This window comes from Elgaria multicarinata, chromosome 11 (genome assembly GCF_023053635.1).
Source record: "Elgaria multicarinata webbii isolate HBS135686 ecotype San Diego chromosome 11, rElgMul1.1.pri, whole genome shotgun sequence".
In the NCBI taxonomy this organism is placed as follows: Eukaryota; Metazoa; Chordata; class Lepidosauria; order Squamata; family Anguidae; genus Elgaria; species Elgaria multicarinata.
Window position 1 is genome coordinate 37,579,236 of NC_086181.1, and position 26,669 is coordinate 37,605,904.

At 46.8% G+C, this 26,669-nt stretch overlaps 1 protein-coding gene across 1 annotated transcript; it reads left to right on the forward strand.

Moving 5' to 3' along the window:
- Window positions 1–4,823: 4,823 nt before the first annotated feature.
- Window positions 4,824–26,157, forward strand: RIPK3 (receptor interacting serine/threonine kinase 3). Its single transcript, XM_063137944.1, has 12 exons — window positions 4,824–4,969; window positions 5,834–6,167; window positions 10,510–10,670; window positions 12,296–12,345; window positions 13,747–13,917; window positions 15,576–15,658; window positions 17,665–17,752; window positions 20,040–20,131; window positions 21,114–21,186; window positions 21,732–21,814; window positions 24,559–24,643; window positions 25,396–26,157. The coding sequence occupies exons 1-12, from the start codon at window positions 4,824–4,826 to the stop codon at window positions 25,503–25,505; spliced, it is 1,476 nt and encodes a 491-aa protein (XP_062994014.1). The 3' UTR covers window positions 25,506–26,157.
- Window positions 26,158–26,669: the final 512 nt, after the last annotated feature.

Consider the following 26,669-nt stretch of genomic DNA (forward strand, 5'->3'; position numbering starts at 1 on the left):
GTTCTAACCTGGGACATTCTTCATGCACAGTGTGTCCTCTTACCACTGAGTGCATTATGGCTCATGTATTAGATTGTAAGCCTATGCGGCAGGGTCTTGCTATTTACTGTGTAATCTGTACAGCACCATGTACATTGATGGTGCTATATAAATAATAATAATAATCATGTCCCCCCTCCCTCCGAAAAAAATCCCTCTTGCCACACCAACTGAAATAACAAAAATCTCCCATAGTTTCAAGGGGAGGGGGAATCACACTTAACTAGGGTGACCCTATGAAAAGGAGGACAGGGCTCCTGTATCTTTAACAGTAAAGTGGAAAAGGGAATTTCAGCAGGTGTCAATTGAAGAGGGTGAAATTCCCTCTTCATCACAAAAGTTAAAGCTACACTAGCTATAGAAGAGTGGCCAGATACAAAAGTGGGCAGGGCTTCTGCAGCTTTAACTGTTGTGATGAAGAGGGAATTTCACCCTCTTCAATTCCCTTTTCTACATTACTGTTAAAGCTACAGGAGCCCTGTCCGCCTTTTCATATGGTCACCCTAACTTAACGTAAGAAGAACCATGCTGGAATCAGACCAAGGACCCATCTAGTCCAGCCCTCCGTGCACATGGTGGCCAACCAGCTGTTGACCCACAAGCAGGGCCCAGGTGTAACACCCGTGTCCTGCTTGTGGGTCCTCAATGTGGTCTTCGTTGTCGCCGTCTGCTTGCGAAGAATGGGCTCTGCAACTGAGCTTCAGTCACCACGCAACCCCCAAGCCCTGCCTGGCAGGATCTCCCACACAGGGCTGGGAAGGGAGGAAATTATCAGAGAAACGAAGCGGTTGTGAAAGAGAAACTTGGGAGGGGGGGCGGAGGGAAGCCGTGTTGAAGTTGTTACAGCAGGAGGGAGAGAAGCGGAAATCAACCAGCAATGTCTGCCAAGGCCCGGGCCTGACGACGGAGCTCTCCTGCCGTAAGGGAGTTGACGAGGAGAGAGAGAGGTATTGCGGTGCAGAAGGGAGGAGGGGGTGTTAGAATTTAGGAACTACCTGGGTGGGATGGCGAAAGGGGAGAGGTGGGAGCCTGACCCTCATCTACTGTTGCTGTGGTCTCCTCACCCGGGGCAGAGGACATGGTGTCCCCCTTTGGGCCCAGGTTTCATAACAGTGGACAGACGTATGCCTCTGTGAAGCTTCTGAGCAGGTAAGGACCATCAAATCCAAAGCCACAAAGCAGATATTTGGAAATCCCCCGATGCGGCAAGAAGTAAGGTTGCTGCTGTGGTGTCTCTCTTGCCCGTTCCCTGGAAATGTCTTCCGTCCCCTTTCCGGCGTGGTTGTCAAGGCCGGGCAAGAAAGGAAGGCATGGTCAGGCTCCTGCCAAGAGTCGCAACCCAGCACAAACTCACTAATGACCCTTCTGGAGGTGCTCCTTCTCCTGACCGTTGCAACCTGCTTGTTCAGCTGCCGCTTGCTATGGCCCCAACAATGGTGGTAGAGAGGAGGAGGAGGAGGAGGAGCACCTGATGCTAATCATAGAATCATAGAATAGCAGAGTTGGAAGGGGTCTACAAGGCCATCAAGTCCAACCCCCTGCTCAATGCAGGAATCCACCCTAAAGCATCCCTGACAGATGGTTGTCCAGCTGCCTCTTGAAGGCCTCTAGTGTGGGAGAGCCCACAACCTCCCTAGGTCACTGGTTACATTGTCGTACTGCTCTGACAGTCAGGAAGTTTTTCCTGATGTCCAGTTGGAATTGGGCTTCCTGTAACTTGAGCCCGTTATTCCGTGTCCTGCACTCTAGTATGATCGAGAAGAGATCCTGGCCCTCCTCTGTGTGACAACCTTTTAAGTATTGGAAGAGTGCTATCATGGCAAGATCTACACTACTGCTTATAACAGTTTATAAGATGACCTTAAGATCATCTACAGGGGCCCTTCTCCGTGAGCCCCTGCCAAAGGAAGTGAGGCAGGTGGCTACTAGGAGGAGGGCTTTCTCCGCTGTGGCACCCCGGTTGTGGAATGAGCTCCCCAGAGAGGTCCGCCTGGCGCCTACACTGTACTCCTTTCGTCGCCAGCTGAAGACCTTTTTATTCACTCAGTATTTTAACACTTAATTTTAAATTAAATTTAAATTATACTGTTTTAACTCTGTATTTTAACCTTATATCAATTTTGCTGCGTGGTTTTATCCTGGTTGTGCTTTTTATATTGTATTTTGTATTTGTGTTTTTAACTTGTTGGTTGTTTTATGATGATTTTAATTTTTGTGAACCGCCCAGAGAGCTTCGGCTATTGGGCGGTATAAAAATGTAATAAATAAATAAATAAATAAAAATAAAATAAATATAATGGTTATGGCAACTGTTCAGGCCCAGGACACATTACATATACAGTTTTCATACCGTTTTAAAAGTGCTATATCCTGCTTGGTGTAGATCAGCCTCATCATGTCTCCCCTCAATCTTCTCTTCTCCAGGCTAAACCTGCCCAGTTGTTTCAGTCTCTCCTCATAGGGCTTTGTTTCTAGACCTCTGATCATCCTGGTTAACCTCCTCTGAACATGCTCCAGCTTGTCTGTGTCCTTCTTGAATTGCAGAGCCCAGAACTGGACGCAATACTCTAGATGAGGCCTGACCAGGGCCGAATAGAGAGGAACCAGTACCTCCCGTGATTTGGAAGCTATACTTCTATTAATGCAGCCCCAAATAGCATTTGCCTTTCTTGCAGCCATATCATACTGTTGGCTCTTTGCACTTTGGCTCTCTGCCTGTCAAGCAAGTAACTGCTAGCAACGAGGAGGAGGAGGAGGTGGTGGTGGTGGAATAACAGCTCATGACAATAGTGGGGAGTAGGCCATCCAGAACTTCCGAACTGGGCCCAATTTGCCTTGGATTGATTTGGACCTCCCCCGATCTGCCTCGGATTAGTTTTAGAGAGGTCCGAATCACCCCGATCTGCTTCGGATTTGAAATTCGGATCTGGAGCGGTGCACAGCCCTAGTGGGGCGTAGACTCTCCATCCATCGGAGGGGCTCATTGAGGGTCTCTTGCGCAAAGGTCCTCAGAAAACAGGAGGTGGTACTGATGCTTGATCAGCACTCCCGTTATGCCACATAGCAAGCAGAGGAGGGGTGGACAATGAAGGCATGGAGGAAATAAGGCAGGAGAAACCACAGCTTCCCATCTTGCATGGGCAGACCTGACAGTATCCAGTGAATGTTCCCTGCCTTTAATTCTAGTCACCCAGCAAGCAATGCATGACAGAGAGAGCCCACCTAGTGGCAGAGGCTGGTGACTCCAATGTCAGTGGGGCGGTGAATCCACTCCAAGTGTCAATCAGAACCAGTCAGAACTCTACAAGAGTTCTGACTGGAACCTGGAGCAGATTTACTGCCCCACTGACAACAGAGCCACCAGCCTCCACTGCCACCTTCTATCAGAAGAGGTCATAGGGGCCGTCATATCCAAACCTCCTGCTCAGTGCAGTAATGCAGTCTAAAGCATCCCTGACCTCCCTTGACCCCCTGAAGGTCGTAGGGGTTGGAGAGAGGAGGGACAAGAGTAGGGATGGGTGAGAATATGTTAAAATTCACAAATGTCTCCAGAAACTGGATGGAAAGAATCAAAGAATAGTATTTGTTATTTATTTATTTTAATTTTATTTATTACATTTTTATACCGCCCAATAGCCGAAGCTCTCTGGGCGGTTCACAAAAATTAAAACCACGAAGAGCATAAAAACAACCAACAAATTTAAAACACAAATACAAAATACAATATAAAAAGCACAACCAGAATAAAACCACACAGCAAAAATTAAAATAGGTTAAAACATGAGATTAAAACAGCAAAGTTTAAATTTAAGATAAATTAGGTGTTAAAATACTGAGAAAATAAAAAGGTCTTCAGCTGGCAACAGAAGGAAAACAATGTAGGCACCAAGCAAACCTCTCTGGGGAGCTCGTTCCACAGCCGGGGTGCCACAGCAGAGAAAGCCCTCTTCCTAGTAGCCACCTGCCTCACTTCCTTTGGCAGGGGCTTGCGGGAGCCCCCTGCTCCCATGTAGGCCATATTTGGACCACGACCCTAAAGTTCTGAACTGCTGCTGTAGGGGAATCAGTCCTTTATATCAGATGCGAATTGGGTGACCAAATGGAAAGGAGGACAGGGCTTCCGTATTTTTCACGGTTGTATAGAAAAGGGAATTTCAGCAGGTGTCATTTCTATGCATGCAGCACCTGGCGAAATTCCCTCTTCGAGCCCCACCAGATGAACATTTTATTGCACGTGTGTTACTGGGCACTAATGGATTTTCTCAGGTCCCTCTCATGACGTTTTCTGCCTCCCGTGCACCTCCCACCTCTTCTCGCCTCCTTCACACCACAAACCTCCCCCCCCCAGTAAGTCTGACTTAAAATAAAGATGGAAGTTGCCGCTATCTCCTGCTGTGTGCAGGAGAAGCAGCAGGCCACGTGCACATTGTTTACTTTCTCTTTTGAAAGAGGAAGTAATGACGGACAAATGTGTGGGCAGAGAAGTGACGGTAAGGAAATGCGATTTCCCCGTGTGTGATGATGCTCTTCATCACAACAGTTAAAGCTGCAGGAGCTACACTAGAGTGACCAGATACAAAAGAGGGCACGCCTGTCTGATGGTATATTGGTATCCATATCAATGTGTCAACCTGTGCAGCCCGCTTGTGCTCATGAGTTCTCATCCTAGGTACAAGCCGTCTCTTTTTCTCCTTCCTTCCTTCCTTCCTTCCTCTTTAAGACAGACCCTATCATGAGTCAAAACTGAGGAAGAGGCGCTGCCGGCAAATGTCCCTTCAGAAAGGATGGCTGGTCCCAACAAGTTCTATGAGGAGATCACCCATGAGCACTTGAAGGACCTCCAGTTCATCAGCCAAGGGGCCTTCGGTTCCATCTTCCGGGCTCGCCACCAAGATTGGGGGATCGATGTTGCGGTCAAGATTCTCACCAGGTAGCGAGGATGTTTAGAATCATAGAATAACAAAGTTGGAAGGGCCCTACAAGGCCATCAAGTCCAACCCCCTGCTCAATGCAGGATGGGTGGGTGGGTGAAGAGGGAAGGAGTTGTGCTACAGTTCTCATTCATATCTAAATGCTGATGTGATAAGAGGGTGAGGATTCCATGCAGGTCAACCCTATAACCTAAGGAATTTCAGTCTCCATGTGCCGATGCGGCAAAAACTTCAGCATGCATACACAAGGGGGAGGTATCAGTGGAATTGGAGGAACCCCAAGCTTTATAGATCATCATCATCATCATCAATCATCATCATCATCTTTAGGGAAATAACCCTAGTGGCAAGGGGCAAAACCAAATCAATGCAGACCAACGAGGACTGAGCATTAGGGATGTGCAAAGTGGGTCTTCTCCACCTTGAAATTTGAGCCAGAGTTCCATTGAGGCAATTCTCTGCCCCAATTTCAGAGTGGCCCCTGTTACTCTGCCCCATCAAACTACCCATGGGAGAACTGCCCATTTTTGGATAACCGCTCTAGTCAATGGAAATTAATCAAATACTTACAGCTCCCTCATTTTTAAAGATAAAGTGATGAAACTTAGCACTGTGATAACGCTTAAGGAGGGCTTTAGGAATGCCAGGTTTGTAGCAGATCCATTTGTGCCCTCTTGGGACTCCAGGTCAGGCAGGTTCACAGGTCACAAGATGTAGTAGCCCTCAATCTCAGCTTGGGATCATCGTCATCATCTGGTGTGTGTTGCTGGGGGAACCCTTGGGGTTTCAGTCTCAAGAGTTCCCTCCCTCTTTTGTCCTTCTCCTCTCCTCTTTCACGCTCCCTTCCCCCCGCTGTCCCACAGCAATACTTCCTTCACCCGAGAGGAACTCCTGAACGAAGCCCGCGCCATGGATGAGGCGCGTTTCACCTACGTCCTGCGTCTCTTCGGCCTCTTCGTGGGCGACGTGCTGGCAGAGACGGCTGTGCCCAGACTGGGCCTTGTGATGGAGTATATGGAGAACGGCAGCTTGTCCTCCCTAATATACCAGGTCCATTTTGTGCCTTGGGCCCTGCGGTTTCGCATCCTCCACCAGGTGGCGCTGGGGATGAACTTCCTGCACAACCTCATGCCTCCATTGTTGCATCTGGACCTCAAGCCTAGCAATATCCTACTGGACGGAGAGCTACATGTCAGGGTGAGCTTCATTGAATTGTTTAAGGGGGGGCAGTTTGGAGTACACGCTCCCTAGACCAAGACATATCCTCTGCAAACTGTGTTTTCTAGGCACCGTTGCTCATTGCAAAGGATTCTGGGATGCATTCTAGGGCACCTGCTCAACAGCAATGGCTAGGACTGTTGAAACCCACAACCCCCATCAAAGAGTGCATGACTTTTCACCTTTTTAATGATTGAAGGAAAGGAAAGGAACCTCTCGTGCAAGCACTGAGTCATTACTGACTCTTGGAGGGATGCCAGCTTTTGCTGACGTTTTCTTGGCAGGCCTTATAGCGGGGTGGTTTGCTGTTGCCTTCCCCGGCCATTATTACCTTTCCCCCAGCTAACTGGGTATTCATTTTACTGACCTCGGGAGGATGGAAGGCTGAGTCGACCTGAGCCGGCTGCCTGAAACCAGCTTCCACTGGGATCGAACTCAGGCCGTGGGGAGAGTTTCAGCTACAGAAACTGCTGCTTTACCGCTCTGCGCCACACAAGGCTTTTAATGATGACCATTCCTGAAAGAGTGTAGGGTGTTGTACATGATCCTCTCCTGTCCACTTTTACTCTGACAACAACCTTGTAAGAAATATTTGGCCTAGAGTAAGTGATGGTCTCAAGGTTGCCCTGTGAGCTTCATGACGTAGTGGAGAATTTAACCTGAACTTCACCATTCCTAGTCCAACACCCTAACCACTGCACGACACCCAATGCTCTCCTGCAGCTATAGCCCTATTCAGGTGTTCCTTAAGAGGGTGGACTAAACTCATGTAGAGCGGGATTGTGCTAGCTCCATCCCCCCCCCCACTCCATCATCAATTTTCTCACTCTCTACTCATGGAGGGAAACTTTCTGAAGAACACTGCCTCCTGTGTCCTTGGAAGGATGCTACCATGACACAGCATTATTCAGTGGCCTTAGGGAGATTTAAACCTGTTTGCAGCAAGAAATTGTGTGAGAGTACCAGTAGCTTTTGTGCCCCCTCTCTGCTATCCAAATCTCCCCTCCCCCTGAAATGTAGATGTGAGGAGGCTGTTTGGCCCATTCTCTTTCAGCACAACGCTAATCTTGTTCAGGTCACACGCTAAGCCACAGTGGTGAAACATTTTGAGCTAAGCATTATGGCTTAGCGTGCCATGTGAACCATGGTTTAGCTTGTCGTGTGAACCATTCCTAACCATGGTGGCTGCATAACCATGGTTTAAACACGCTCGCTAACTATTTGCTGCTTAAGGTTTAGTGCCCTAACCATGGCTTAGCATGTTGTCTAAACAGGCCCAACCCTGAACATTTGGGCTGGACGTTCAGAATTTCAAAGATTTGGCCCTGCTGTTACCTCAGTAGTGGAGGAATCTCTACTACTGAGGTAACCTACTGTAGGACAACAGTGTTTTTCTAGTTTAATCCAGGGGTGTTGAGTCACTTTGAATCTGAGGGCTGAATCTAGTTTCGGCAAACCTCTCAGGGGATGGGGTGCAATCCCAAAGGTAAGAGAGGCAGGGTTAAAATAGCATAAAAATACCTCCAAATACCAGCACAAACACACACAGCATTGATGCCTGAAAACGTCAGATAATTTCAGAGATGTTAGACGTTAGATTGGGCATGTCTCTGCTTTAATCAATGGGGTTTGGAAGCAGCCAATCTCTGCTCTGGAAGATCGAATGCTCCGCGGATGTTTGCAGTTACCAGATAATTCCAGGGTGGAGAGTGCAGCTCTGCTGAGCTCTCCACCCTGGAGTTCAGCAAAAGCCTTAAGAGAGCCATTTCAACCATCTAGAATGGGGTAGCGGTGGGTGGGGAAGGAACATGCGAAAGCTGTGAAACCACAAAACCCTTTTAGACAGAGGCCCCGTTCAGACAACACGCTAAACCATGCTGCTTAACCACAAAATGGTTAATGGAATGCATTCAGGTTAATGCATTCAGGTTCACTTGAGGCACAGGTGAACTCAGTGGCAAACAGCACCTTTTATCAGCTTAGGCTGATATACCAGCTGCGCCCTTATCTGGACAGAGATAGCCTAGCTACAGTTATCCATGCTCTGATAACCTCTTGTTTGGATTACTGCAATGCGTTATACATGGGGCTGCCTTTGAAAACGGTCTGGAAACTTCAGCTGGTACAAAACAGGACAGCACGCTTACTAACAGGGACTGGCCGACGAGACCACATTACGCCAGTCCTTTTCCAGCTTCATTGGCTGCCAGTCCAGGTCCGGGCCCGATTCAAAGTGCTGGTATTAACATTTAAAGCCCTAAATGGCTTGGGGCCAGGTTATCTGAAGGAACGCCTCCTCCCATATGTACCTGCCAGGACCCTAAGGTCATCTTCAGGGGTCCTTCTCCGTGAGCCCCTGCCAAAGGAAGTGAGGCAGGTGGCTACCAGGAGGAGGGCCTTCTCTGCTGTGGCACCCCGGCTGTGGAATGAGCTCCCTAAGGAGGTTCGCTTGGCACCTACGTTATATGCTTTTAGACGCCAGGTGAAGACCTTTTTATTCTCCCAACATTTTAACAATCTATAAATACATTTTAACATGGTGTTTTAAATTTGTAATTTTGCATTGCTGCTGTTTTTATCTGGTTGAGCTTTTATATTGTATTTTATATTATGGTTTTATACTGTTGTTTTATATTATGAATGGTTTTAATTTTTGTGAACCGCCCAGAGAGCTCCGGCTATTGGGCGGTATAGAAATGTAATAAATAAATAAATAAATAAATAAATTCCGTTAAGCAGCATGGTTTAGCGTGTTGTCTGAATGGGGACAGTGATAGTTTGGATACATTGGTAACCTCAAGACTGGATTACTACAGTGCACTCTCTCTGGGGCTTTTCTTAAGGCTGCTCCAGAACTGGAGCAAGTGCAGAACGCAGTGTCTTGGCTGTCGGGAGCTGCCCCTTTTTAGCACGCAACTCCTTTGCTGAGAGAACTGCACTGGTTTCCTATTGGCTACCGGGTCAAGTTTCAGGGTTTGGTACTAGTTGCAAAGCTCTGAACATCTTGGGACCAGGATCCGTGAGAGAGCACCTGTGGACACCATGTTGGAGACCTCCAGCTGTAGATAATAAATGTACTATATCCTCATGTTTTCTGGGGTGCAGGAGCCTGGTAAAATATACGACTGAAACAGTCCAAGATGGCACCAAATTGTATGGATTTGTGTTATGTTGTAAAGAGTCGTTCACTAAAAGGAAGCTGTAAATGTATTTTCAATACCCCAAGTTAGTTTTAATGTATATTATTTACATCTCCAATGGGAGTAGTCTTGAAAATGAGAGAGCAATTAGATTACATTTTGTTTAGTGTTGTGAGTCTCATGGGTCTTTCAAACATCCTGTTAGCTTACTCTGTTTGTAAATCACAACCTCTAAAGTCATTTATATCTGCATCTATCATGCATGTATGTTAAAGTAACAAACATTGTTTGAATGGGAAAACTGCACGTTCTTTTGTAGTTAACTCACGGCCATCTGATGGGAAGTGGATGAATGTGCATGTAGGAAGCAATAGTGCTATTCACTTAACATGTAATTTCAAAACCTGTATACTGTTTTCAGGGTGGACTTGATTTAAATCAATTTGATTTAAATCATGATTTAAATCACTACTCAGAAAGGCTCGATTTAATCATGTGACTTCCTCCCCCCCAAAAAGTGCACTTTATTCATTGAATTTTTTGAAACTTCGCACTTAAGTGGTAAGGGGTTGATTCTGTGTACATAGATTTGCAAAAGGAACAATGGGGCTGTGATCTCTGCAGACACAGATTCACAGTCTTGAGAACTGTAAAACCAAGCAGCTGTGATAATATCTTCTAGATAGAAAAATTGCCCAATAATCTTACAGCAACCTCTGGAAGAGCATGACATTGTGAATGGATTAATGGAATTCATTTACCCCAAAATTTAAACATTGCATGAATATACAGCCTCATGCTACATAATTTCATTATGAGCAGTATATAAATATTGTAAATAATTAAAAAAAATGATTGGTAGTTGGGTTAAAGGGGCCCGGGTTGAAGGAACCCTTGGTGAGCTAGATTTGTGCTATGAGCTTGAGATTCAATACTCCTGCTTTAATCATAGGAACAAACATCCTTGTAGCTTTTACGTTGAATGAAGAGAATCAATGATTGCAGCATACGGAAGGTGGAGTAGATGCTTCTGCATATTGTGGGCTATAGGGCTCAGACAGTTGTCACCAGTAAAAGAACTGGGCCATTGCAGCAGTATTCTTCTTTGTGCCTATAAAATGTGTGCCTGTCCTTCTCTAACCACTGCTTCCATTTAACCCCCCCTCCCCCCCCTGGTACAGGTGGCCGATTTTGGGTTATCCAAGTTCAAGCGTGGCAGTACTCGGCACACGAGTCAAACCTCCGGGGAAAAGGATGGATATGGTGGGACGCTGGAGTTCATGCCCCCCGAGGCCTTCTCTGATTTGAACTACAAGCCAACCCCCAGCACAGATGTCTACAGGTGAATGCAGGCTCTGCCTCTGCTATGTACCAATGGGTGTGCCAATTACGTGAGCGCCATACAGCTAAAGATAACCTCAGATAATCCCACCATACTGCTAAAGATAATCCCTGTACACAATTGAGAGCTACAATTGAAGAGTCTGAGTTTTGCAGATTGTCAGGTGCCTTTCGTTCCGTCATCCGCCCACTGACAAAATTGTATTTTTTAAGTTTCCGAATTTGCGCATGCGTGAATTTGCGCAAATTTGCATTTGCGCAAATTCAGACATGCACAAATGCGCAAATTCCCCCGATGCTAATTTTTACACTTTAGCCTTTGGAAGAGATGCTCATTTTTGCCTTTTTTAAAAAAAGAAAAATTGTGCAAATTTCCCAAAGGTTAAAAAACTGTTCCACAAGTCCACAGAATCCGTGGGAAGAGGGAAAGATGGTCCACTGTGGAATCCGCTTGTTGGTTTCATAACAATCTGAACTCATTTGGTTCTATGGCAGATTTCTCTGACGTCTCCGAGTGAACTTCATGGAGGATCTGAGGCTGTTCTGCCCTATTTATCTCATATTGTTTATCCGTTCAGTAGCGGTGTTTCATTTGTGACCAGCCTGTTGCATTGGGTCACAAATGAAACTTTATTGTGTAACTATTCCATTGTGTGGTTACCTGAGGCTCACAGGGGAACTAATGCCATCTGACAGGGTCATACCTGAGCAAGGAGATTCAGTCTGTGTCAACCGGTCAAGGCAGATGAGTCCAGTCAGTTAGCACATCAGGCACAGCAAGCTTGTGAGGCTCGCCTGGCGCCACTATTGTTATCTTTTCGGCGCCAGGTCAAGACTTTTCTCTTCTCCCAGGCATTTAACAGCATTTAGCAACATATGCTAAGTTTGTTTGTTTTTAATGGACCCCGGAACTGTTGTTGTTAAATGGATACGGTTGTTTTTATATTTTTGATGGTTTTAAATTTTTGATGGTTTTAAATTTTGTATACTTTTTAATGTTCACTGTTTTTAAATTTGTAAGCCATCCAGAGAGCTTCGGCTATGGGGTGGTATATAAATTTAATAAATAAATAAATAAATAAATAAACAAACAAACAGAATCTCTCCCAAGTAAAGGGCAGCTAGAACAGGACCATGGATAGCTCAGAGTGCATTTAACTGGTTGGAGCTCTTTCCTACTAGAAACCTAGGAGAATGTTGTCCCAGCAGCAAGCTAGAGCCTAGCTAAGCCTTATGTAGGCAGCCACAAGCTACGCCCACCCTCTGGAGGAGCTGGCTGTTAGGCCCTCACCTGATTATGTAGTGTCAGATTTCTGCAAGGCTGTGGAGATGGCGATTCTGATGAAAAAGGTGATGACAAGGGTGAGTTCTCTGGCTGAGGGGCCCCTGAATATTAGACTGACTGTCCTGGAAGAGCACTCTAATCTTCAACTTCATCAGAATCTTCTCCTATAGCCTGAAAGGGTGGGGAGACATGACCCTTGCACACACCCAGTGAGCACTGCAGAAACTCAGGTGATGTGAAAAAGGATGGTGTTGTTGAAAATGCTGATGTACAGGAAGTGGTTGGATCTTGGAACTGAGCACTCTCCCATGACTCTAATCTTCTTCCTTATCTCTTTTCAGTTATGGGATTCTCATGTGGTCAGTATTATCTGGCCAGGAACCTTACCCATGTGAGTTTGCTGCTCCTCTTGAGGTTTCTTTCTACCTGTCTGAGATTTCACAGACAACTGGGAACATATTTAATAGGAATAGGTACTGGAGAGCCATTGTAAGAAAAAGAAGGCATTTCAAGGGGACACACGATCATGTGTATCCATTGACAAAACAGGGGTACTTATATTAGCTATCCTGTAAACTTATATTGGCTTGAACTGTCATGGTTCCTCCCCCCACACAAAGAAATCTGTGGCTTGATGAGGATGCTGGGAATTTTGTTTGAGTGCCCTGGTCTTCTTTGCAGAACTACAGTTCCTTGAGGAGAGGGAATAGCTGTTAAATTGGTTTAATTTACTATAAATATGACCTTAGGGATCCAACTGGACCTACCCATACACTAGGCTCAACATCTAAGGTCCTCCTCTTGGTGCGTACTTTGAGGGAAGCTCAGAAGACGGCAACAAGGGAGAGGACCTTCTCTGTGGTGGCCCCCCAATCGTGGAACGATCTCCCCAATGAGGCCCACCTGGTGCCAACATTGTTTATCTTTTCAGCGCCAGGTCAAGACTTTTATTTTCTCCCAGGCATTTAACAGCATATGTTGAGTTTTAACTGACTCAGCTTTGGCCTGGCTGAGAGTTTCAAAATTGCTTTAAATGTTAGCTGTTTTTATGTTTTGTTTTGTTTTAATTTTGTATATTGATTTTTAATGTTCAGTCTTTTAACCTTTGTAAACCACCCAGAGAACTTTGGCTATGGGTCAGTATATAGATGATTTTGATGATGATGATGATGATGATGATGATGATGATAGGTACCTTTCAAGAATGGTTGCTGCTGCAGCAATATCACTTCTCCACTGGTCCAACCTAGCTAGCACCCTGTGGACTCTTTGCCCATGGGACTTACCACTTAGTACTCACTTGCTGGAGTCCATACTCATGATTTACGGTCACAGCATTGTGGTACTGGTGGCGTGTAGGATGTACAGCCTTTGTAAATCTGTTCCATCTGTGTTTCACAAATTGTCGGAGGTCTTTCATTCCATTGTCAGATCACTGATTGGAGTAGGATCCTTTTGAACCCTTTTCCTCCCATTTTTCTAACAGTTTGAAATGTCTCTGAGCTTTAAGCTACAATACAATGGTATTATTATTTTTGTATCTTTGCCCCACTCACTACTGGAATGTAGCACCTGAGAGTTTGGGGGAAAGGAGACGGGGCCTGGAGAAGGGGGCATGGCCTTCTAGGGAATCTCAGAAGGCTGGATTGGGACCCTAGAGAGCCAGATTGCATCCCTGGGTGTAAAGTTGTGCACCTGTGCATCAACTCATGAGTGTGAATTTGCTTGTAACATCTACTCTGTGAGTCTCTAGACTGCTCTATTTATTACTAATGTATCCATTCCCGCTCAGATGTCCACCCTGGCAACATGAGCTCCCTCTTTAGAAGGCTCATCCCCCAAGGCCAAAGGCCCCAAACGGAGGACCTGGAGAAGGCAGATAACGTGTTGAAGCTGAGAGACATGGTCGGGCTCATGAAACGGTGCTGGCACAATGACAAGGCCAAAAGGCCGTCCTTCCGAGGTAATAAATGTGACACTTTCCCACCAAGGCAAGCTTGGTCCCGGCTAAAATGGTGATGCCGCTCACTTCGGCCTAGTACTTTAGCCTTCAGTCACAGTTAGAACCACCAAGAGCGAATGTGGCACAGTGGTTAGAGTGTTAGACTGGGATTCAGGAGGCCTAGTCCCCATTTGGTCATGAAACTCACTGGGTGGCTTTGGGTCAGTCACTGGGTTTTAGCCTAACTTACCTCACAGGGTTGTTGTGAGGATAAAATGGAGGGGAGGTGAAGGATCATGTACACCACTTGGACTCTTCAGAGAAAAAGTCAGGATGTAAATGTAACCAACAAGAAGGCCATGTTTCTTACTAACATACACTTCAGCTCACCGGAAAAATATACTAAAAAGAACCTTGATGCTTTCCTCGACGTCCCAAAGCAGTGGAGGGTTTCAGCCAGAAAAGAGACACAAAGGCTGTTTCCAGGATCTAAAGCAGTGGTGCTCACTATATTGAAGGCACTGTGTTGTTAGGACTTTGCGAGTTCCAGTGATGGGCACTGCGCACAAGTTTCAAACATGGGTCTTGATGGCCCTTGACTTCAGTTAAATGACTATAGTTTGGCCTGCTTCATTTGCTGCTCGTGGGTTTTGCCAAGACTAGGGTGACCATATGATAAGGAGGACAGGGCTCCTGTATGTTTAACAGTTGTATTGAAAAGGGAAATTTCAGCAGGTGTCATTTGCATGCATGCAGCACCTGGTGAAATCCCCTCTTCATCACAACAGTTAAAGCTGCAGGAGCCCTGCCTAGTGTGAACAGATACAAAAGAGGGCAGGGCTCCTGCGGCTTTAACTGTTGCGATGAAGAGGGGATTTCACCAGGTGCTGCATGGATGCAAATGACCCCTGCTGAAATACCCTTTTCTATATAACTGTTAAAGATACAGGAGCCCTGTCCTCCTTTTCATATGGTCACCCTAGGTAACCCCAAGCATGTCTACGCATGGTTACCCATTCCTGTGAAGCAAGCAACACCTCTAGAGTTTGGGCCTTCCACACCATGTAAACACAGCCGTTCTCATTAGATGTCTTGCTATTTGGGTAACAAATGAATTAGACCCCAAGTATAGGGTGACCATATGAAAAGGAGGACAGGGCTCCTATATCTTTAAGAGTTGCACAGAAGAGGGGATTTCAGCAGGTGTCATTTGTATGCATGCAGTACCTGTTAAAATTCCTTCTTCATCATAACATTTAAAGCTGCAGGAGCCCTGCCCATGTCCAAATACACAAGCGGTCAGGGCTCCTACACCCTTAACTATTGTGATGAAGAGGGGATTTCACCAGGGGCTGCCTGCATACAAATGACACCTGCTGAAATCCCCTTTTCTCTGCAACTGTTAGAGATACAGGAACCCTGTCCTTCTTTCCATAGGGTCACCCTACCCAAGTAGGCAAGAACTAGAGTCGAAGGACACAACAAACGGTGCCTTTTTTTGCATTTTAAAAGCTGTTTCTTTTGCCTGTTTGTGTGCACGTGTGATGACAAGGTTGCGCGACTCGTAACCGTAGTGCAATTTTGCATGTTCAAAACCCCAATTTGTACATAGATTGAGGGTTTGGGCGGCCAAGAGGATGTACTAGGGTTTCCTCATTCTTGTTTTCCATCTTGCTCAGAATGCAGCCAAGAGACGGACACTGTGTATTCCTGTTACAAACCGCAGATTAGAGCTGCTGTTCGAGAAGTCCAAGACATTTTGGTAAGGGGGAAGGAAAACTTCTGACATTTCTGTTGCATTCATGCAGCCGGCCACCGGATGGCAGTAGCGCTCTAGCTAAGCTTTGCATTCCTCATCAGCAGACATGCCTATTTTCCCTTCTCTCTTTCACTATTATCACATCAGAGAGCCCTGAGGGCTGTCTAAACACCCTGTCTACCCTGTGGTGGCTGCGCAGTAACGCTGCGTAGTTTGTACAATGCAGCTGCCAGCTCCCACCCGCCACGGGCTTTCCACCCACCACGGGCTTTCCCCCCACCCCGGAACTGCGCAATTAAAACATTGATGACTTTTTCATTTACTTCAAAGTCACCATCTTCTTTTCTCGTCTGTCAGTGGTGACCGCATAGAGGCTGGGTTTTTTCAGGGGCCCACGGTACACTGGGGGGACAGACAGACATGTGGGAAGGCAGAGTCGATAAGTTGGATGGCCGCCAGCACTGCTCAGAAAGCTCGCACTCCTTCCTGCTATGGGGATTTGCCGCTCCCACCCAGCGGCTGCGATGCTGTGAGGTTTTGAAGGAACGAGAGGCAAAGCGACGTTGTCAAGACACCCCTCTGGTTGCCTCGATAGCAGTCTCTATACCAGCCGAACTCCCTCCAGGTGTGATGGACTACAGACCCATCTCTCCCGGCTGGCACATGCTGGGTGGGGATAATGGATGTTGTAGGCCAATGCTTCTGGGGAGGGGGGGGGCATCAGTTGCCCACTGTAAAGACATTACGGTTTTCAAGCGCTCCAATTTTGGGGTCACTTTGCTTTTTTTTTTTTTGCTGCCAGGCTGTCCTCTATTTTCTCTGTGGGCAAAATTCTCCCCTGGTGAAGTGGGGGGCAGCTAATAAACAGCGGAAGACTCTCTCGACACCCAGGAGATGGCCCAGGAGCCCTTGCAGGAAATGAGAAGCCCTCATTGCTGTCGAGCCTCCGTGGGTGTCCTACCCCTCCTCGTGGAAAGTGAAGGGGGGGGACTTGCAGGGAGTCTGGGCAGCAGAAATTGGGTGCAAGCCCCAGTCCAAAGAAGAGCCTGTTTCAAGGGTGGGGGTGGGCTTGTAGCCACATTGAGCTCCGTGGAAACAGGGGAGCTCACGTTTTTGAGCCGGCTACTTTTGAATACTTGCCACATCTTTAATCCTGTAGAAGGCGGTGGGAATATCTTATAAGAACACAAACAGGGTCATCTAGTCCAGGAGCAGGGGAGCTCTCCCCCATATTCCTTTGGGGATATTCTATTGTGGGGGTTGCATGCCAGAGGCCCAAATTGGGTACAGCCAAATCATCTCTCTCTCTCTCTCTCTCTCTCTCTTTCTGCCACCCCATATTCTCTCTTTCTCTGTACCCTTTCTCTCTCTCTTTCTGCCCCCCATTATTTTATTTATTACATTTTTATACCGCCCAATAGCCAAAGCTCTCTGGGTGGTTCACAAAAAAATCTCTCTCTCTCTCTCTGTCTCTCTCTCTCTCCTATTTTTCCTCCCTGTCTAGCAGTGACGGAGGACAGATGGTTCTTGCCAGAAGTTTTCCCAGAGGGCTCTGAAATTAGACTGAGGGCTGCATATCGTTCACCCCAATCTAGTCCATTGTCCTTCCCACAGTGAACAACCAGATCCTTCTGGGATGCCCACAAGAAAGGATCAAGTCAGCCATTTGCTCTTGTTGCAACTGGCTTTCATTGGTCTATGGCTAAAAGCCGTTGCTAGAGGAATCCCCCTTTTTCATAGAAGACTTCCATGTTCTCTCAGGAGTTATTTTTTAAACAACAACAACAGCAATATTTTTTGCAATGTGAATATTTCATTTCATCCCTTAAGAGCCACTTGAGTCAATGAAACAGGCTTATCAGTGATGGCATTCTTTGCTTGTGGTCTCCTGTATGGATGTCTTATTGTCCTCCCCAAAGGTGTGGATGAACAGTTCTCCTTCAAAGGAAACCAGGCTCTCCTTGGGTCCGACCTCACAGGGAGCCACTCTTGCCCCTCCGAGACCTGAGAAATTGGAATACCAGCTTAGCTCTTCCCCTGGATTGGAGGAGCGTTTGAGTACACTGCACCTGGAAGAACCTCCATCTAGACAAAATGGTGAGTAAGTGGAATGGGGGCTTGGAGCTTTTCCCGCTTCTGAGGATATGGTTGCTTGAGGTAAGTTCATCCCCAATCCTGCTGAAGTGAGTGGGAAGGAGAAAGAGATGTAATCAGGCATATCTGGGCTGAGCCAAATGTTCTCTTCAGAAAAAGTAGAGGTGAAGGACTCAACGAAAGTTTGCCCTTTTTCATTCCTGCTATCCTCCTCCTCCACTAAACGATAACAAGGCACTTTGCAAGATCAGTCCAATATAATAAAACAGCAGTAAACTATATAACAAATTAGGGATGAGCAACGTTCTAGCTTGTCATGCATCTCCCAACATTGAGTCAGTGACCGTCTTGCACCCAAATTCCATTCGTGTTTGTGATTTCTGCTTATTTTGCATGAATGGGAAAACTGCACAAAATTAAACCCCAATGCAACATGAGAGCTGATGGCTGCCTGATCGCTACTGGGCTAAGTTTAAGGTTTTAGTTCAAGTGTATAAAGCCCTAAACAACTTGGGACCAGGATACTTGAGCGAGAGCTTTCTCCTTTACCAACCTGATCCATCACTGAGGTCGCTCCTGTGGTTCCACATGGACCTATGGCCCGACTGGAATCCACCCAGAGAGGAGCCTTCAGTGTGGTGGCCCCTTTTCCTTAGAATTCCCCTACCCTGGAGGTCAGGCAGGCACCAACACTGTGTTACTTCTGGCTCTTCCCGAAAACAATTCTATTCCAGGCAGCATTCCTTAGTTTTTATTTGCATTCTGTTTTTGAAAATAATAATTTTAATATGGTGTTTTTGATTCTTGTTATCTTTTTACTATTTTACCTCTTACAATCACCGCTCCAGAATCTGTTTTAGTTGTGGAGTGGTATACAAACATGGTAAATAAATATATAAATAAAGTGGCACAAAATCCCCCAAATTTTACTGAAGTGGGAATAATTTAGAAATTTGCACTAATTTCTGCGAATAGAATGAGGAAAGTTGCGCATATCCAACATGAGCACATATTTGGTCATTTGCAAATGTTTGTGGCATTCAGAGTCGCGAACAGGGCAGGCCCGCACGTTTTGCGAGCAGAAATGAAATTCTCATACATCCCTAGAAGACATTTAATACAGCAGGTACTGAAAACCAATGTCTAGGAATGTGTGCATGAAGAGGTACATTTTTAACTTGCTGGTGGAATACCTGCACCATAGGTGTTTGTTGGACCTCTAAGGAGAGGTCATTCTGCAACAAGGGGCCACCCCAGAGAAGCCCTTGCTTCATGTCATCAAAATGCAGAAACTTAGGAAGCTGTCATAGGTTGGGTCACCCCCTTGGTCCATATAGCTCAGTTTTATCAACACTGGCCATGTCTACACCAGCCATTTATTCCAGGATAATATCAAAGTTATCCCTACCAGGCTCCATGATGCTCAGCTGATCCTGCGGTGATCTAGGGTCCACCCCTCAGTTATTCAGGAATACGACTGACTGGATTTGTCACGGTTTTTCCGGCTCTCTCGCTACAATCCCGAAGTCCACAGCTGGTGTCCACACACACCCCTTTGCGAGGCTGTTGCTGTTCAGTGCGAATTCCCGGCTTGGCGTCCAGCCAACCCGCTGTCAGGGTCGTGTCCAGCGGTTTCGGAGGTGTGCGGGGGTGGACCTGTCTACCATCTTCGGCACAGTTTCTGTTTGATCATTGCCATGTCGTGGCACTGACGGTGTGTTGTTGTTTTTAACACAAACATACCTGTGTGCAGCATCGCATAATCGCTGGACCTCCTGTCTGCCCCATGCATAGCTGTGATTTTGCGTTCATGCGCATCCCTCCCGATTCATAAGAAAAAGCCCACTTCTCCCAATCCATATGCAGAAGCGCCGTCAGAGGACACTCGGGCTCCCGCAATGGCACTCCTGTCATTATGGGAAACTTCCCTTGCGTCTGCCCCGTGAGCAAAATGTGTCCAACTGCGCACTAAAAAAAACCCCTCCTTGTTGACCCTGTGGTACGTTTATTCAACATCTCACACAACCAGCCTTCCCAAAGTGGCCCCTCTCCAATTTCACATCCTATGAATGGGGCAGCAATTTGGGAGAGGGGACATTTTGGCTAGGCCCAGATAAAAAAAAACTCGGAGGTAGGGGCCTCTCAGTATTTTGGGAAGCTGGTTGCCTGTGTAGACTTGGACAACCCTGTCTTTATCATAGGACAGTTGTGAGGAAACATCACTTCCCTCTTCAAAGTGGATTGCATACTCTCTCTCTCTCTCTCCCTCTCTCTCTCTCTCTGTTTTCAGAAGCTGTACCCAACGAAGCGTTTTTCAGTGCAAAACAGCAACGGAAACCTCCCACAACCTTTCAGCGTAGTCAGAGTACTCAAAGCAGAAAAGTAAGGATCCTTTGAGGCTGGGGAGAATGGGATGCATTAATGTAGACATTTTGAACTGTAACACCCATCATCCCCCACCATTGCTCATGCGGGCTGGGACTGATGGGAACGACAGCCCCCAAACCACCTGGATTGTACCAGATGGGAAAAGGGTGGGTCATAGATATGTTAGCAGAGAGAGAGAGCACAAGCTGATGGGGGTCTCCCTTGGCTGAGGTTGCTATGGGAACAAGTGGATGACAAATCGGCAGTGAGGACTTAGCAAGACTCTGGGCTAGGCCACGAGAGGGCGCCAGTTCTAAATTTGCTCCTGGCAGAGCTCTGACTGAGCACACGGTTGGCCTCTTGAATCCTGGTGGACTTGTGCAGCAGCTGCGTCACTCGTGTTTAATCTAATCCAAGATGGTGGTGGTGCTTTCAGAGAACAATTCAAGATGGCACCTCTCATGCCGACCTCTCTTGCAAGGATTGGCTGTGACACCACCAGCCCTTTCAGTGGGGAGCCTGAGAAGGCAGATGATGGTGCTGCTGGTGACGAGGCTCGGGTGACCATATGAAATGGAGGACAGGGCTCCTGTATCTTTAACAGTTGCATAGAAAAGGGAATTTTAGCAGGTGTCATTTGAATATATGGAGAACCTGGTGAAATTCCCTCTTCATCACAACAGTTAAAGCTGCAGGTGCCCTGCCCTCTTTTAAATCTGGTCACTCTAGTATAGCTGCAGTATAGCTCCTGCAGCTTTAACTGTTGTGATGAAGAGGAAATTTCACTAGGTGTGGCATGCATATAAATGACACCTGCTAAAATGCAACTGTTAAAGATGCAGGAGCCCTGTCCTCCTTTTCATATGGTCACCCTAAACGAGGCATTTAGCATCATTTGCTATGCGGTCCCTGCGTACACCTCTTGTGTGAGCAGAATGTTTGGAGGGTCTTAAATGTGGGACCATCTTCAGTGACACTAAATGCTTTGCTTTTCAAGGGGACTGAAGGTCCAGGTCATGATCAGCCTCATTATGCAACGGGAAACATGCGCACTCAGTCCAGGCTCACAGGTATGTCTTCCCTCTTACCAATTGGGGGTTTGAATCCCTTTCTGTTGCTGGGACTAGGAGTGAAGACAGACCTACCCTTGTGAACCGCCCAGAGAGCTCCAGCTATTGGGCGGTATAGAAATGTAATAAATAAATAAATAAATAAATAAATACCACTCCTGAGCAGTGAACCCATTGTGAATCCATAGCCACTTCTCTTTGAAAACCCCTACCCCCAAACTTCTAAACCAAATCTCCTGGTTTTCAGGAGAAGCTAACTGCAGGATGCTGATTGGCTAGCTCAGCTGACAATTGCAAAGCCCTCTCCTCCCCACCTGCTCATTTTGTTCTGCAGTGTGCTGATTGGCTGGTCCTTCTGGCAATTGGGATACCATTCTCTCCCACCAATCAAGCTGGGAAGGGTACTGGCTGGGGCATGGTTAATCTGACCCCCCTCCCTCTCCCAGTGGGGAAGTTGCCATAAGGGCTGATGATAAGGGAGTGCATGAGAAACTTCATTTTGAGGAGGGATGTGGCTTATTCCTCTGCTTCCTCCCTTTTTAAAGATCGCAAGCCACGCCCCCTTTCGGATATTTATCCTTTGCGAACGTTCCCGATGTATCCCCCTGGATTCCAGCACTATCCACAGGTAAGGGATGAGCTTTGAGGGTGGAGGGCGTACTGAGGATTACAAAGTTTGGAGGATGGGAGAGGGCTAGGGGGGAAGAAGAAGAAGAAGAAGAAGAAGAAGAAGAAGAAGAAGAAGACATCCTTCAGGGATCTTTTCTGGTTGGTTCTCCGTCATTCGGACCAGTCTGCATGTATTTTATACCCTCTTTGCTTCAGAACTAGAAACCAATTAGAATACTCCAGTTAAGAACATAAGAAGAGCCTGTTTGGACCAGACCAATGGTCCATCTAATCCAGCCTCCTGTTCTGTACAATGAACCACCAGATGTCCCTGGGAAGCCCACAGGCAGGGCATGCATGGAGGCAGTAGCCTTCCTATAGCAGGAATCATTGGCTACGTCCTCCCCCAACACATACACATGTATACTATTACCCCATTTTTCAGCTGAAAAGATTCCTAGAGTGGCTGACAGATCAATAATAATGATAAGAAGGGTAGTTCCTTACCATCTAAAAGACTGAACACAAAAGGAGAAATAGAGGGGAGGGAGAAGGAAAAAAGCAAACACAGGCCCTTTCTACATCTCCCAGCCTTCCGGGAAGGAGGGGAGAGGATCTCAGGATTTCCTGGTTCTGAGATCCTCCCCCTGGGTGCCTGTGCCACATCCAGGGATGGTATGGGCAATTTTTTTTTTGAAGCAGTGGGGCCGGTTGTGCAAGAGCAAGGCCCCGCTCCATTAGAAATGTGAGTTTAAAAAACAAACAAACAAAACCCTGAAACCGAACCCCGAACCCCCTCTCTGCCATCTCAGGGGTGGCGAAATTGCTGCCAACCCCTCCGCTGATGGGCACAGAGCTGCGCCATGTGGCTCCGTGCCCATTTCTGGTTCTGCGCTTACTCACGAGTAAGCGCTGCACCAGGCAGGATGGGCACCCACACCTGCCACGGTCTCGGGATGATCCCAAGACCGAGGGAAGAATGGGGTTTTCCCAGGGTTTTTTATCCCTGGGAAAACCCATGCCCATCCTCCCCTGCCCCTGGGAGTCCTTGTGCATCATTTGCATGCACAGGGACTCTGGTGTGACCAGCCCAGACTATCGAGCTGGTTTAGAAATGGTCATAAGCACCAGTTGTTGAAGTCATGACCGGCTGGAATAGGAAAAGTTCAGGTAGCCTGATGGAATGGCTGCTGGTAGGAGCCAGTTTATTTATTTATTTATTTATTTATTACATTTTTATACCGCCCAATAGCCGAAGCTCTCTGGGCGGTTCACAAAAATTAAAATCACGAAGAGCATAAAAACAACGAACAATTTAAAAACACAAATACAAAATACAATATAAAAAGCACAACCAGGGTAAAACCACACAGCAGAAATTGATAATAGGTTAAAATATGGAATTAAAACAGCAAAGTTTAAAATTTAAGTTAATAGGTGTTAAAATATTGAGAAAATAAAAAGGTCTTCAGCTGGCGATGGAAGGAAAACAATGTAGGCACCAAGCAATCCTCTCTGGGGAGCTTGTTCCACAGTCGGGGTGCCACAGCAGAGAAAGGCCTCCTCCTAGTAGCCACCTGCCTCACTTCCTTTGGCAGGGGCTCACGAAGAAGGAACCCTGTGGATGATCTTAAGGTCTGGGCAGGTACATATGGGAGGAGGCGTTCCTTCAAATAACCTGGCCCCAAACTGTTTAGGGCTTTGAATGTAAGTACCAGCACTTTGAATCGGGCCCGGACCTGGACTGGCAGCCAATGAAGTTGTAAAAGGACTGGCGTGATGTGGTTGAGAGAGGGTCAAAGCCAGAGTCTGCAGAATAGCCCACTTTTCCTCTTTCCTTCTGCTCAGCAACCTCATGGATTGGCTGCCACTAGGTGATGTTATCAATAGTTGTTGTTATATTCAATTACCAAAAAGCCTGCCAGTTTAAGACCCAACATCGCCATCTTGGCTCAAGCTCCACAAAACCAGGAAATTGGGAGTATCGGCTGATGCCTTAACTGGCGTGTACCGTGATTAGTGATACTGTTGTGCAATGAACAGATTGTCCGGATTTAGTGCGTGTTTCATGGATTGTATGGTTTCATTTGTTCTGGCATCTATTAACAGATGAATTGGATTATTATTATTATTATTATTATTATTATTATTATTATTATTATTATTCATTAGGCAGAAAACTACACCAATAATTCCGTAAGAGGGTTCGCAACAATTTCTGCAATTTATGTTAATGTGCAACGTTTAATGTACGGTCCCCGTTCCATTCAACTGTTCCCCACGTACATTTTCCAGTCTCATCGAAAATGTTCATATTTTCCTAGGAATAAATTGGCATAAATTCGCAGGTTGGATTCTTAGAAAGCCAAACTCAACATAGTCCATCTGGAATTTCTCCAGCATTCCTACTTAACAACTTTCCATGCACTCACCTGGATGTTCCATGTTGTCCTGGGCTTGTATTGCCTTGTGGCACATCAAATCTTTTCTGTATTGCTGGAGGACTCTGCCATGGGTTGAGCCATTCCAGTTAGCTGCTTACATCAGTAGCTGGGTGGATGGTTTAAACAGTGAAAAGGAGTCATTTTCTAGCAGTAAGGTCTGATGCTTCATAAAGCAGTACAGGACCAGGACAACATGGGGCATCTTTGCTGACCAAGGAAAGGCTTGAGTACATGGGGTGCAATTTTCTCTTTCCATATGCATCTACCCATCTCTCTTTCTCTCTCTTTCTCTTTCACCTCCCCTTCTGTCATTTTTCAGTCATTCTATGGCCCCCACCGAGGTGCTGATGGAGTTACACACTGGGATCACTCCCTCCTGCCAGGCTTTAATCCAGGAGCTTCACGTGAGTACCATTTTGGGGGTATAGTTAATCACCTTGGATAAACCCTTTAGAGCTCTGGCTCAAACCCACAATGGATTCACGGCCTCTCCAAAATCAGAGCCACCAGCCTCCACTGACCTCATCTCTCCCTCTGCTGCAGACTGATGGAATGACGGCTGCTCAGCGGTGTGGTGGTAATTTTGGAATGCAGGCATTCATCGTGCCCATGTCTCCCAAAGAGACAAATAATTCAAGCAGCTCTGTTGATCCATATAAATAGACCAGTTCTAACATTTTCTATCTCTTTTGTAAAGATGATGGGTTTTAATTGCTCAGCCAAGACCATGCCTATACCAGATACTTTGAATTACAGGACAGAGCAATAAATCATTGCTGGGGAAATCCATTCTCTCCCACTCACCCCCAGCAACTGTTTGTTGCTAAACTCAGAGGAAAGTGGGAAGCCTGAGTGGACGGGGTGGGTGGGTCAGGAAGCAGATGACATCAGTGTCCCTTGCTAATAAACAAGTGCTGGACTGTGTCACTGCAAACCCTGCTACCACTACACCACCGCTGTTGATAGATGACTATTGAGGGAGAGGTGACAGTAGAGGGAGAGGTGGTCTTTTAGCATGGCCAACGGAGATGGCCTCCAGCCCCATCTTTTTCCCTGCTGCCCCTGGTTGGTAGGTCTTCTCCACCTACCTGGCTTAAAGCCCCACCCCCACCTCACTATTAAGAAGACTGAGAACAGACTCTTTTCTCTTTCCTAGATGGTGGAATCCATATATCTGGCCACGACATCTTAGGACTCCAAATTGGGAATGGTAACGTCATGCACCTTGAACATGATCCCGAGAGGAAACCCACGAAAAAGCAATAACGGCTGTCTACGGAGCATGGATGATTTCCTATGGACAATTCCATTTCCTCTGCTTGGGAGAGCATCCCATCCTGATCCAAATAACGCTCCCCCATTTGCCCCAGCTCCCACCGGCATGCCTCCTGTCTCCTTTGAGCAATGTCCTTGAGAACTGTCTTGTAGGATTAAGCCAAGGCCCCTTTGCGACATGCACCTGGGTGCCACTCTCTGCTTTTGCATGTTTGTTTGATTGATGTGGTGAGGTGACCCAATCTGAAATGTTGAGCATCAATATCACCATCCTGTAACGAACAACTTCCTGGATCAGGCCAATGACTCATCATCCTGCCAAGTGACTAACAGCAGTTGGTGGCAAATACTTGGGAGTGAAATACAGAGGAGTTCAAACCCTGCTGGCTCCTGGTTTTGGACGGCCATTGGGCAAGCCACCCTCAATGGGCCCCTTCTCCCAGTGAGTCTGCCTCCTCAGTGCCATTGTCACCAGCTGCAATTCCTCCTTCTCCTTTTTCTCTTCATTGCTACTACTTGCATACATGCCAAGGAGAATGTGGATACGGAGACATTTTTCTCCCTCTCCCATAATACTAGAACCCAACGGGGTCATCCTATGAAGCTGATTGGTGGGAGATTCAGGACAGATCAAAGGAAGGACTTCTTCACACAGTACGTAAACTATGGAGCTCTGTACCACAAGATGTGGTGATGGCCAACAATTTGGATGACTTTAAGAGCAGGTTGGATAAATTCCTGGAAGAGAAGGCTATCAATGACTATCAGTCCTGATGGCTATGTTCTACCTCCAGTAGAAGAGGCATTAGGCCTACACCAGTTTCCGGGGAACATGGGCAGGAGGGTGCTGTTGCACCATGCTTGTGGGTTCCTGGTCGACAGATGGTTGGCCACTGTATGAACAGTAGATGGACTCTCAGTCTGATCCAACATGGCTCTTCTTATGACAAGCACAGAGCCAATGAGCAAGTAGGCAGCGGTGTCTACTGCTCCTACTTTTCACCACCACCTCCGCTACAGCAAGAGGCAGGGGGATGAGGCAAGTGAAAAGTAGGTGAGCAAGCGTGAAGAGGAGAAGCAAGTTCACGGGGATCTTGTGAGCAGGCCCCTACTGGGCGCATGGTCCCTCGACAGATGCCCGACCATTCCTATCCT

Coding starts and splice junctions, on each gene's coding strand:
- RIPK3 (XM_063137944.1), top strand. CDS start 4,824: ATGGCTGGTCCCAACAAGTTCTATGAGGAGATCACCCATGAGCACTTG. Junction 17,753..20,039: donor ACCTCCATCTAGACAAAATG/GTGAGTAAGTGG, acceptor CTCTGTTTTCAG/AAGCTGTACCCAACGAAGCG. Junction 21,187..21,731: donor CACTCAGTCCAGGCTCACAG/GTATGTCTTCCC, acceptor CCCTTTTTAAAG/ATCGCAAGCCACGCCCCCTT.